Source organism: Condylura cristata, unplaced genomic scaffold, assembly GCF_000260355.1.
Source record: "Condylura cristata isolate star-nosed mole 26May11 unplaced genomic scaffold, ConCri1.0 scaffold00009, whole genome shotgun sequence".
NCBI lineage: Eukaryota > Metazoa > Chordata > Mammalia > Eulipotyphla > Talpidae > Condylura > Condylura cristata.
The window spans coordinates 45,226,255-45,240,090 of NW_004567110.1; the positions used below are offsets into that span (position 1 = coordinate 45,226,255).

At 37.2% G+C, this 13,836-nt stretch overlaps 1 protein-coding gene across 6 annotated transcripts in view; it reads left to right on the forward strand.

Moving 5' to 3' along the window:
• EYA1 (EYA transcriptional coactivator and phosphatase 1) overlaps window positions 1-13,836 on the forward strand; it is a 147,149-nt gene that overhangs the window by 28,074 nt on the left and 105,239 nt on the right. For 2 of the 6 annotated variants that reach the window (XM_004679807.1, XM_004679805.1), the window contains 3 exons: window positions 9,007-9,076; window positions 9,394-9,539; window positions 13,204-13,326. In XM_004679807.1, coding sequence (XP_004679864.1) covers window positions 9,007-9,076; window positions 9,394-9,539; window positions 13,204-13,326 — 339 coding nt within the window. Of the gene's footprint in view, window positions 1-9,006; window positions 9,077-9,393; window positions 9,540-13,164; window positions 13,327-13,836 lie in introns of all 6 variants that reach the window. The other 4 variants (XM_012722915.1, XM_012722916.1, XM_004679806.2 and 1 more) reach the window with 3 other exon arrangements.

Consider the following 13,836-nt stretch of genomic DNA (forward strand, 5'->3'; position numbering starts at 1 on the left):
AGGAGGCGAGTGAGGTATAGAGAAGTTAAGAGTGAGAGAATGTGAGAGGTGTATGGTTGAGAAAGGTGGTAGATTTAGTTTTGGGCATGTTGATTGTGATATAACATCCAAGTGAAGATGTCAAAACTCAGGAAAGATCTGGAATAGAAATTCTGAAAGTGTACAGGCAGATAAAGCTAGTGGGATATAACATTAAAGATGGAAACAAGGAAAATAAATATATAAGAGATGGGCAGAGGGTTAAATGAAAACAAGGGATTGAGGAAAAAGGACAGCTTTGAATGGGAAGTGAAATGGGCAAGAATGTTAGGGAAGTATTTGTCTACATGATTGATTCATATACAGCTATTTAAATACACACACATGTTTAAAAATAATGACATGCAAAATATAAAGTATATTAAGTAAAAAGTACGTTAAAAAACTGTTTAGTATGGGCCCTCCCTGGTGGTGCAGCAGGTCAAAGCACAGCACTAACAAGCTAAAGCCAATTCTATATGAGATCGATCCCTGCTCGGGAGGTGATCCCCATGGTGCAGCAGACCTCTTCTGACCCACCTGCTGCTCCCCTAGGCAGTGTACTTCATCAGTCAGCATGTTCTGCTCCCCACTCTGTCTCGGGTGAAGCTTCTCACTGCCCCTGCACCTCTGGCCTGTACCCCAGTTCTGTATGCATAAATAAATAAATCTTTAAAAAAAAACTGTTTAGTATAATCACAGCTTTCCTTTTGTTAAAAATGGCTCTGGACAGTGGAATATAAAGAATTTGAGTTTTCTTTGGCTTTTTTCAAACAGTTTTTCAATGCACATATGTAATAGCGGTACTTCAAAAAGTATTAATTCTAAAATGCAAGTTAAAAATCACATTCTTCAAATGATACACACTTTCGAAAGCACCTTTGAGTAATGGTATTCCATTACTGTTTTTCCTGATATTATAAATGTACTACAGCAAAAGGAGTTCTTATTTTAGAGGAATATTAATAAAGAGACATCTGATTTACAGTTAAAAAGAAGTCATATATGTATGTACACCCAGAGAGAAAAACGATAAAGCTAATTTAATAAAATTTTAGGTTTTAGAGAATTTAGATATTGCAGAAAGTTTTCTATTATTCTTACAACTTTTCTTCATGGAAAAGTTTGGAAGCATTAATGGAATTACCCTAAACAATTCAGTGGATGAGTGGATTCCTTCCAGTCGCCCATCCCTGTGTCTTCAACACAGTTCCAGTAGAGAGTGTGTACTTATAAAGCTTGTTGAGTGGAAGGGTGATTTAATGAAGAAGTGAAGATAGGGAAGAGAAAACTGTCTTTCAAGCACATATATGATCAAGGAAGGAGAATAGGGTAGTCCACTAGAAGGAGTAATATAGAGTTGAGAATGGCATTAGGTGTGGTAGTTTTTGCTACCAATATCAACTTTATAGAGTCAGAGATAAAACACATAGGCAAAACATGAGGATAACCTATGAAAGGAGGTCTCTGGTGGGACAGCAGTGGCTTAAATCCCAGAGATGGATTAGCCTACAAAAGGAATCACTTTTTCACAGAAACACTGGGGAGCAATAAGTTAATAAGTTGGTGTAGGGAAAGAAGCAGTACATTGAAGCAAACCCTGCCTGATTCCTCTGTTCACATTTTTCAGTGGCTCTGCTCCATCTGTATAAAAATCAAGTTTATATAGCCTGCAAGTCCCACCAGATCTTGGTGCTTGCTCTTCTTGCTTCCTGCTATTTTCCCCATGTTGTCAAACTTCCCCCATCAGGACCTTTGTGTGGCAACCCCTCTGCCTGGACCACTTACCTGTAAGCTTGCCTGACTCATCACCTACTCAAGTCTGCGCTCATAACTTACCCTCCCTGTGAGGCCCACCCTGATCCCCACTCGGTGTTGCCAAACTCTCACTACTAATCTCATATCAAGCGAAACCTTGCCTTCCCACAAAAACACAGAGGGCCTTGCAAACATGTTGTTTACTTATGTTTTAGGTTTATGTTTGTCTCTTATCCCCACCAAAATATGTTTGTGGCTTGTCTTTGTTCACTTATATCCCTGACACCTAGAACAGAATCTGACACATATTGGACACTCTGATATTTGCTAGTCTAATTAATGGATACAAGAATAAGTGATTGATGACTTCAATTTTTGCCTTGGAAGTGACTCAAAATTCAAGCAATGACAGAAGTATGGGCCTGAAAAGATCGAAGTAAATGCCACCCTGTGGCATTTTCTCCTAAATGGGAAAACCTGAGGCTGCTTAGAAACTAAAAGCAGAATAGATGGAGCTGATGGTCCAGAGAAAGGGGCAGCTTTATGAACTTCAGGACTTGAGGATAGAATGATTTTTCTCTGAAAGGATTTGCAGAGACGAGATAAATATGTGTCTCTTAATGAGGGGAACACACATGTGATGGGAATAAAATATAGAAAATTTTGGAGAGAATATTCTTTTGTATCAAATTCATGCCTCCACCACATGCTTCTATCATTCTCTGTAATACCTTTTCTCAGCCTTCACTAATACTTTTAAAATTAATTTTCATGGTTCTTCCTCCTGCTGAACTGAACCCTATGAAAACAGAAAATGTATTTGTCTTGTTCACACTTATGTTCCCAGTGGCCACCATAGGTCACACACATGGACAATAGTCAGTAAATGTTTCTTAAGTAAACAAATGAATCAGCCCATGATGTTGTGGTTTGAGACTCTGGAGTAAGGCAGAAAAAGTCTAGGATGTAGTCCTAAGGTTGAAGTAGGAGACAGGAGTAGAGTCCCAGACAAAATGAGAAAGCATTAGCTGTATAACCGAAGATAATTTTGAGAGTTGTCAGGGGGCACAGTCAAATACGAAAGCTTTTGATAAGTGCAAGACAGTTATTAGGAGCTGAATCATTCATGGAAGTATTACAGTTGTCATGAACTTCAGAGAAGGGTCTTACGGGGCAATAGAAAAACAATGGTTTCAGAAGAAGCAGCCATAAGGGGAATATTCTGAGATCTTTTTGATAACCAGAATGTGAGGTATGAGCAGCCTCTGCTTTGAAAAGCTATGCTGGAGAAGTAAGGGCCTCAGAGAAGAGCTTAATTGAAAATAGGGGAATCGTTTGGTGAAGAGACTGAAGTTATAAAAGATCTTGTTTTCCATAGGTTGATTCCATAGGTTGTTGGCCACAGAAGGAAAAGATCAAGCGAGCTGGGGAATTGGGTCAAGGCATAGAAAGCACAGAACACCACAGGCAAATGGACATTCATTATTGTCCTTTATGCTTTTTCTTCCTTTATCCTCCTCCTCCTCCTCACTCCTTCTTCTTTTCTTCCTTTTCCTCCTCTCCTCTTCTTCCTCCTTCCCTTTCCTCTTCCTCTTTCTCTTCTATCTATGTATGCATCTGTGTATCTTATCTGTCAATCATCTATCTATTGATCAGTCATTGGAGTTACTGAGAATGGGGTTTAAAGTTTATAGGAGAAAGCTGAGGATTGAGAAAGCAGCCTTTAAATATCGTATTCCAAAGTGCTATTTACCTCTGTGGTCACCACTTCTACTCCACGATTTCTACCCATTCTGGCTGTCTTGAGGAAGTAGAGAGGAAAATGTTGAGACATTCTGCCTTTAGTAATAGCTAGCACTACCTCTGATCTTCAAAGAGCAGCATCTTAAAAGCATCAAGAAAGCAGTGAGATCACTCTTTTTAAGGTCTCTTTCTAGGATACCTGGTGAGACTGGAGGAGAGAAACTAGTTCTCTAAAGTGTTTGAGTTAAAAATAGCAAGGTTGTATATTATATTCTTGAAATATAATAATTTTCTTCTCATTGAGTAGATGCTTGTGAAAAGTAATGCTAATGATTTAAATGTTGAGTACAACTAGAGTTCAAAATAAGGTGCTTTTATTACATAATACTTTCTAATGCTTCTACCATTTGCACAAAACTTGAATGTTATTAATTTGTTTGATAAAATGCCAATTTACAATTTTGATCATATAAGGTTGATGTGTGGTAATATTTGAAAACTGGAAATAGAAGCAGAAATGCTCTGGACAAGAAAAAGTATCATGCTTGAAAAATATGGTGAATTTATTTTTTTAATTGTTTGTAAAAGACAAGTTTCAGGGTATGATTTATTCTTTAACAGTTATGTATTGATGCTATTTACCAGCAATATTCTAGGCAGTGGTAATATAGAAGGAAAAAGTAGACAAAGTCCCTGCTCTCATGGGTTTTCATTTTGTAAAAGTAGATAATAAGTAGGTAGTGGTAAATGTTGGACTCTGAAAGCAGGTCAAAGTATAGTGGAAATCACTGGGGAGAGAGTCACTGAGCAGAGATCTTAGTGAAGTGGAGGAATACGTTTGGTTAAATAAATGAGTGGGCAGATAAATGACCATGGTCATGAACGGGGAGGGGAGGTTTAAGACATGATTTAATGTATTTTTAGGAGAGCAGCATTTGTTTTGAGAAAATGCAGTATGGGAGGTGAATGGGGAGACAGTAGAGAGAAACAGAGACACCAGTGTTCCCTTGATTCAGAACAAAGGGGACTGTTGTAGCCTAACCCCTTTTTAGAAGAGCCACTGAAGTAGATAAAATGAACCTGAATTTTACTAGGGGAATGGAGTGGAGGAGAGAGGGAAGGAAGTTGAGGTGATGGGTGTGTCTACCTGCCATTCTCTGATGATCACTGTGTTGGTAACTGAAACAGAATGGTGAATGAGAAGAAGTGAGAAGTTGTACTTAGGATCTATTTTGAAAGGCAAGTTGATTGGACCTATGAGTAAAGGTATGAGGGAAAGAGGAATCAAAAGTTAGTAGAGCTGATTGTCAGGTGGAATGATGTTGCCGTCAATAAGATGGGAACTGGGGAAGGATTGAAGTTTGCTAATTCTGTTTGCTTATTTCTGTTGACCTTTCCAGTAGGTTGGAAGCTTCTGAATATTATTTATGTTGGATTCTCCTCTCCCTTTTACAACAAGATATGGGGAGCTTCTTTACCTATATACTGGAAATATGAGAAAGAACTGAATAATAAGAATCAAATGTGCTAAAACAGATAAAGAGGTATTAGTTATCCATGGATCCTCAAGGTTCTGACATGTAATTTGACTGATGGAAAGATAACTATTTTATTTACCTTGATAAATGATCTGGGAGCATTCTTTTTGCTTCAGGTCATTCTGGTTCAATGCAGTGAAAGTTAATCTGAAGTCCTAAATTGTTGTTTGAAAAGCTAAATGTATTTTTAGGAAATTTAGGGAAAGAATACAGTAGGTATAAATGGAAGTTTTTTAAATTTTAGGCCATGAAGAAATTTCAGGCATTTAGTCACAGAAAGCCCCAAAGCTGCATTTTATTCTACGACATTAAATATTAATAATTTTAGGCGTACATAGGTTACCAGCAGCAACAGGAGTTCTTATTTGCAGGAATTACAGAAGGAATACTATTCTGCTCCATGTTGTCTCTGCAAAGAGCTAAATCAGTTTCATTATATATGTTTATACATAATAAATCAGCATATAAAATCATTTAACCATCCTTCAAATCATATGGTTTAAAGTATCCTTGCTTATAGCCTAGATCTCAGATTCTTTTTGAACAAATAGTGTTTTGTGTGTGTGCGTGACATCACATGCCAGACCCTATCAGGAGCCAGGAAAACAGAAGAGTATACAAAGGTCCTTGACTCCAGAAGCTCATAGTAGCAGAGAAAACTAACCTCTATATGCTGTACTCACTAACCAAGATGAAATGTGGTGAGTGCTGAACTGTCAATATGTGTAACCTCCCAAGGAGTCCAGAGAAAGAAGACATTATCCTAAAGAGAAAATGGTGTCTTATTCCCAATAGAAGTGTATCTGTGAGGCACAGAGTATTGCAAGGCAATAGGGTCTGATATGAAGCACAACTGAGACAGACATGAAAATGCCTGATGTGTGCGGGCAGTCTGCAGATCTGGAGGCTTCATAATATTAAGCCCTGGGGAGTGGAAGCTTGAATGTCTTTGTATGCTCTGCCAAAGAATTTGGAATTTATGTCATCAGTATATCCTAGGATTAATGTGAGCAATTCAAAGATGACAAGCTAGAAAATGAATGACAAGAGTTTACCATTTATGAAAGATCACTGTGGCAGTAATAAGGGTCGGAAGATGATGGGTGACCACCCCTAGGTTGGGTAGGGGGAACATGGGGAGAGCTATTACAGTGGCTCTTGCAGTAATCCACCTGAGACACACAGAGGGCCTGAACAGTGTCAGAGCAACGGTGGAGTGTGCAGGACAGATCAACAGCAACTTCTGGACTTGAGAGCCACCAAATAGATGGGAAACTTGAGATAATGTTGAAGTTTCTGGTTTCTATATAAGGGGTTGAGCAATAGTCTAGTTTGGTGGAAAAAAAAGTCAGGTACATAAGGGTACCAATTTTCCCTTTTATTTGTTTTCATGTGTTACAGGTGTTCCCTGCTATTTGGTAGGTTAATTTTTTTTTTAATCTGGGGATGCTATTATGATTATATATTTATATGGGGAAATTATTGAGTGTCCCCAGACATCCAAAATATTTTACCAAATCATGCCCAACAGGAATGCTTTACTTTCAGATAGCAGGGTAAGCCTATGTATAAAATGCGGATGGAGGATATACCTTCTAATAGCTTTCTGAACACATGGTGATGTTGTTTATTGAGTAGAATTAAAAATATAGAAAAAAAGGGTAAACTTGGGGATGAAGATAGTGGGAATCTGCAGATCTGTGACGATGAATATTTATTGCACATTGTATGATTCATTTTGTGTCGATTTTCTCATTTAGTTGTCACAATAATCCTATAAGATATTGGTAGTATCGTTGCACCATTCTACATGAGAACACATCAGGCTCAGAGGGATCAAATAACTTCACTAAAACCACATGGAAGAAGTGGGACTTGATTGGATGGAAAGTAAATTTTAATTCAAGAATTGTGCTCAATTCTCACTCAGCAACCTCCCATATCTTTCTTAATGGGCATCCACATGGCTTTGGCACATAACCTTAGTCAAAACCACACACATTTACTGGACCGTGTATCATAATTATGATATCTTCTTTAATATGATCCTGTTTGTAAAAATTAAGTTGACTTTATGCTCTTTCAATTGGCTCTCCCAATAGCGATAGCCTAGATTACTGTGGCTTCTATCATCAGGTTACATTGGTTCTGTTGATACTGTTTTATTTTTTAAACTTATTCTATTATATGTATATACCACCTTTTGTGAAAGAAAATTAGTAAGTGGAGAATACTAGGTAATTGAGCAACTCTGTTTCTAGGTATATACTGAAAGAATGAAAAAGTAATGGCTCATCAGATTATTTAACACCTACCTGTAACTATCATTGCCAAAGCCAGCTATTATTCCTTTGGCAGCTCTGCCCTTTGCCTTGAAAATATTGTAGTTGCAGAGGACCTAGGCAAGCAATAGTCTTGTTGTCCAAGTATTCTCTCCCTAATCCTCCCCTTCTAGAAATCGCAGTATTTAACTAATCCTCCCTTGGCTGTTTGCATGGCAGCCTCTCCATGTGCGACAGACAGAACTTGTCTTTGCATGTTTGCATCTGCAGCTTCTAACTCGGTGCCTGGAGCAGAGCAGTGACTCAACATGTGCCAAAAGACAAGGGGACACCAGCTGAGTTGGCCTGCCCACTCTTTAATATGGACCCTGTCTCTGCCAAGCTCAGGGCCAGATGGCTGAGGTCTGGCAGCTGGCAAGAGAAGTACTAATCTAGGTCTATAATGTTGTCACTAGGTTAGGCCTATGTGTTTTACAAGAAGAGGTTTGGTCTTAGACTCTGAGATTCTGGCCCAGTTTTACCACTGTTGTCCCAAGTGCAGGTGGAAAGTTAAATTTGAGAAGCATACATGTACTCATGTGCCATCATAAAAATATATGAAAGTTTTATTGATGGAATCTCATGAAGTTCATAAGTACACAAGTTCAAAAATACACAACCTTTAATGACATTGATTATTTGTGGAACAAGAAAATAAATGCATTATGTCTTATAATAGTAGTGCCCAAATTATATCAAAATTTTGCCCAGGTAAAGATTAGGGAGAGTTTGAGAAAAAAAAAAAATCAAAACATCATGTAGGTGTATTTTTATTGTGTATGTACTCATTTAAATTTATATGTATATAATTATAAATGTATGTTGATGTATTTATACATGCACCTAGCCCTTATTTACAAAGAATCTGAGATCTGCCATTGTAAGGTCTTTAGTTAGCAAAAGTGGATTTTGCTTCTTTCGAGTTAGCATGAAAGAACACTGGATAGATGTATTGAATCAAGTATATGTGATTAAAAAGAAGTGGAATTCTCCTTGAACACTTAAACAACTTCAGGAAAAGAAATTTTTTTATTGGAACACTAAAGTTGAATGCATTTAACTAAAAGGTACAGGAAGTAACAGGCTTGCTTGTGAGTTGAGAAATTTAAGATAGTTACAGGAATGCGCTTTTAACTATAAATCTTTGCTAAATCAGTGCAGGCAAATGAGGATCTGTCCTATTTCCACTCACCTGAGAGATTAGACTGTGTTTCTTAGTAATACAGTCTGTGTGTATAAAACAGGTATGTGTGTTCTTGCTGAGCACAATAGACCGATGACCTTCCCGGTCCTGCCCAGTTCTGAAGTTCAGCCTCATCCCTCCACTTGCAGTAAATCTTTTCACACAGTAGACAGGACTCCTTGTACTTTTAAAGTCTTGCTATCATAAAAATCCTGCAGCCTGCTGATCAGCACTAATGAAGCTTGTGACTATGTTAGTCACTTAGTCATTTCCTAATGTTTCCATAATGTAGTTTTAAGTTTCTACTAGGTTAAAATAAAGAATTGCATTTCTGTAGGCCAAAAGGGTCCAATGTCTATAATTTTGTACAAACTCATTCAAACTGTGTCCATGTTTTTCATGTATTTTATATTTTGCTTTTAATTTTTGTGTATTTTTTTTCCAGCTATTGGGAGCAGTAGCTTCAGCCCAAGACCGACTCACCAATTTTCCCCACCACAGATATATCCTTCCAAGTAAGATGTATTTTCTCTTACTGAGTTACCCTTCTGAGTATTCTTTTGCCTTATTTCAAGTCATGTCTTGTGTTCACATGTTGTATCTTAATTGAAACTAAAGTATGTTTCATAGAGACTTAAATATATTTACACTAATTGACCTGTGCATCACCTAGTAGAAACACTGAAATATTTCAGCATTGTGTATGTTCTTTTGGAAAGTTATACTTAAGAGACAATCTTTACTGAATTTGTGATATGGTTGTTAATCAGTTACCTTGCATGTTTCCATCTAATGCATGGGCTTTCTATTTTCTGTCATTTCTGACAAATAGCAGACCATACCCACATATTCTCCCTACTCCTTCCTCACAAACTATGGCTGCATATGGGCAAACACAGTTTACCACAGGAATGCAACAAGCTACAGCATATGCCACGTACCCACAGCCGGGACAGCCATACGGAATTTCCTCATATGGTGAGTGATCCTGCTGTTTTAGCAGCGGCATTATCTAGTGGACCTGCCTGTATATGTGAAAGTGGTTGAAGCTGTTTTTCGTGGGCCCCTTTCAAAAGTGTCACCAACTTTTTGTGTCAAAATTCTTAGTGGAGCTGTTTTTGATGAGCATGGCAAGAACTGGTGGTTACTGATCTTGAGGGAAGAGGTGGCAAATAGACTGCCTGTTTCCTACGCCCTCTTCTTCTCATTTCTCCCATTTATGTCTCAGCAATTTGACATCTGAGCTCTTGACTCTGGAATCGCAAATATTTGGGTGCATATTTGCGATAAACTGTGAATAAAGTCTTTTGGGGGTAAATATTCATTTCCTATTTATCAGATGCCTACCTATGATAGGGAAGTTCAGGTAGAATTCAACAAACCCTTGATCTGAACTTGAGGGTAGTGGTGTTATCAAATTTCAGCATTATCAACTTTTAGGAAAAGTGATCTATATATCACAGCTTGGGCTGTATTCTACGAGGTAATCAGGAAACTAAGCTCCTATTTCCATTTGTTCCTTCCCACCTGGAGATTATCTTAATCTTGGTGTAATTTAGCTCAAATGTTGCAGAGTCATTACCTGAAAATTAAAAATAAATCCAGTAAAACCCCAATTTAATTTTTTAAAAAAAATCTTAGAATTTTGAAATACATTTTCTTTAAGTGGGATATAAGTATAACTTGAAATCCTCTAGTTAAGCTATTATTATTATAACTTTGAATGAATTGTAATTTGAGTAGAAAAGTGTGAATTATTGGCATTTCATTAAGAAAAAAACTAAAATCTAGTGTTTAAGAAAATGTTCATGGACATTTGGAAGAAATGATTGGTATAACATACTATTTTTGTTTTTAGTATTTTAATTATGTTTCCCTTTTATATTTTCTAGAGTATTTTATATTTGTAAATAATATCCTGCCATGAGCACATGTCTTGAAAGATGCAAAGAAATTAGCATCTAAATTAGATACGAGTTCATCCTGTATAGCTTATTTCAAACTTATTAAAACTGAATGTTATCTAGCTAGGTGCTTACAGACTTTAGAAACAGCTTTAAAACAGACTTTCTAGAAGTTCATTTGAAGACTTTATTATAGAGGTTCTCTTAGTTTGGTTTAGTTCATTTAGGACTTTTTAGAAGTACATTTCTATAACTTATTCAGGGTTTCTCAAAATCATACTGTATACTCATTCAAACTTTATTTTTAAACCATTTCTGTGCTAAAAGAAAGAAACGAACCTATGATTATTTATATAGCTTAAATTATGTGATGAGTTGTTATTTCCCAACGTGTATTTTCAAAATTTATTTGTGAGTTGGTAACTTGAAGTGTAAATGGAATGTATTTGCTCACACAAATGATCATGAACTTCTGTAGACCTACTAAGGAAGGTGTTAATTTGTCACTGTTCTGGTTGCCACTGATGAACTCTTCTCCTATTTCTCCTGCCCATTCTGGCAATTCCTGAGCTGTAGGGCAGGAAATCCTCTAGTTAAGCTATTAGCAAGAATGGGGATTTTCATGTTGTAGGTGGAGATCTGGAGGTGATATGAGGAATGTCTCATGTGAAGGACTCATTATAGGGCCTTCCATATTTTTAAGCCTAGAATTTTCTTGATGGGCTCCTTTCTTCTCTTTTTGCACCTTGACAACAATAAAAAGATATGCCCCCAGTGGGTCTGACATTGTTCTTGGGCCACTGCATCAAAAAATAGGGCAACCTTCTCCCAATGGAAGGAAGGAAGAATGCAATCCAGACTTTCTCCATGGTCTGTGTCCCCTGCCTTTAACTTAGGCCCAGCAAGAAAAGAGAGACAAATCTTTTCATAGAAAGAAGCAGAAATGAGTGAAGAAGAACTTAGACTTTTCTTTAATCTGGAGTTGACCAATGAGATCACTTTGCCAGCTTGTAGGTAGAAACCATAATGATAGGTGTGATTAACTTGTCTTCTACTTCTTCATCTATTTCCTAAGCTTCATATATTTCCTAAGATTCCCTTTTGAAACTCCTGGTAAAAAGAGCTGGTACAGGTGAAAACTGGAAGCAGATTATTATAGAGTCAAGTGAAGAAAGAAGGGAAAATTCCTAATAGCAACAGAAAAAGGAGGGAGAGGAGGAAGAGTTTCTAGAGTCATTTTTAGGAAGCGTTCAGAGAGATAGATTATTCACTGATTTGAGACTGCCTGTAAAGGAAAAAATACATTTTTAAAAAATGTTAAGGTTTTGGCCTTCCCTGGTGGAGCAGCGAGTTAAAGCACAGCACTTAGAAGCTAAAGCCACTTCCTCATGAGTTCGATTCCTGCCTGCCCCGGGAGGAAATCCACATGGCGTGGCAGACCTCTCCTGACTCGCCCGCTGCTCCCCTCAGGTCGATCTACCTGTTCTGCTCCCCACTCTGTCTCTGGTGAAGCCTCTTGCCACCCCTGAGCCTCTGGCCTGTACCCCAGTTCTGTATGCACAAATAAATAAATCTTAAAAGAAAAAATGTTAAGGTTTTGCTGAGACTTAAATATTGAGATCTTCATGGAGTTATTTAGAGATACTGCAGGAATTAGTGTGCACTCTCCCAGCCAAGAGTCAGATTCTTCTACTACATTAGAAAAGTCACCTAACTTCATCTTTGATGAAATTCCCCTAAAATGGAAATAAACAGTGAGACGACTGTGTATTCTAGATCACAAAGATACCATTTATCTTAAGTGCAAAGTAAAATTATTCAAAAATGTGAATTCCCTTGGCAGAAAGTTTCCTCCCCGCCCTCTGTGGGAATTAAGGACAGTTGTTAACTTTCATGACTGCCTTTAATTATGATCCAGGGCTTACTCCTGCACAACAAGGCTACCAATCCTAAATCCCGAATTAGTGTATCAGCCTGTGCTTTAGAAAGTATTTGGGAGCACAGATACATTATTTTTATGTTATGGACTGATAAAAATATACTTAAAACTACACTTAACACATTTATACTTGATATATACTTGATATTGTAAGAAACAAAAAGGGAACTAGTGATCAACTTTGTTTATAAATCACCATGCTGTTGCTTGGTGTTGCTTTTAGTCTGTTGCTTTTGTGCTTTCTGGTAAGATCTGGATATTTGGGAGAAAGCTTTCTTTCTGTGTTACTTAATTTTGTCACTAATATTGCTACCTCTGACTTCAAAATAGGCATACTAAAATCAGTTACTGGTCAATGATAAAAAAAAAAAGAATACAGAGAGACTTAGAGATTCTCATTACTAACTTTTAAGAAAAAAGCATAGCAACTTTTGGAATATTTTGAAGCTTCAATATGGTTATTGCATAATGATAAAGGAGGTGATCTTAAACTCTTATGAAACAAACTAAGTGTAGAAGTTATATTTAAAATTTAACTGGAGTTAAATTTTATAGAAAATGGAATTCATAAAAACAAGAATTAACAGTGCGAATAGGCAATAGGATCTGTAATCATTTTTGTTTCATTGAATTTAGAGTTTTGGATATTGCGTTCTAATCATGTGTAGTCTTGCTTATTGAAATAATAATGGAAAGTATTTATGTCTGAACAGTTGTAGTGTTTCTGTATATTTACCAGCATTTGAAAATGAACAGATAGATAAGCTATCACTAACTGATTTAGGTGCATTGTGGGCAGGCATCAAGACTGAAGGTGGATTATCACAATCTCAGTCACCTGGACAGACAGGATTTCTCAGCTATGGCACAAGCTTTGGCACCCCTCAACCTGGACAGGCACCCTACAGCTACCAGATGCAAGGTCTGTATGCACTCTGACACTGACCTTTCCTTAATCTTGTAGGATATCTACTTTCTAAATTAGAACCTGATGTTTGGTTTGACTAGAAGATGAGTTGGAATGTGGACTGGGTTTAAAGACAAGTTCTCTATTCTGGTTTGCTCTTCATTTACCTACTCTCAGCACCTAAACTTTCATATTTATAACACCAACTGGTGAAACTAACTGATTTCTGAGTCTCTTTTCAAAAAAACCCTTAGATCCTATGCGAAGTTAATGTTTTATGTTCTACCAATGAAAGGGGTGATGGATATGATGTAAGATGTTGTGGTATGATATATATGAAAGCTCTGGATTTTGTTATTGCCAACCTAACTTTCTAGAAAGGAGTGTTATCTTCATTTTCATCGTCACAACTCTGGAAATAGAGTATGTGTTATATGCTGACTAATAACCTCTCAAAGACTAGGAGGTCAGGTTTACAGTCATTCGACACATGTTGAAGATATTACTTCCAAGGCTTGTCCCTGA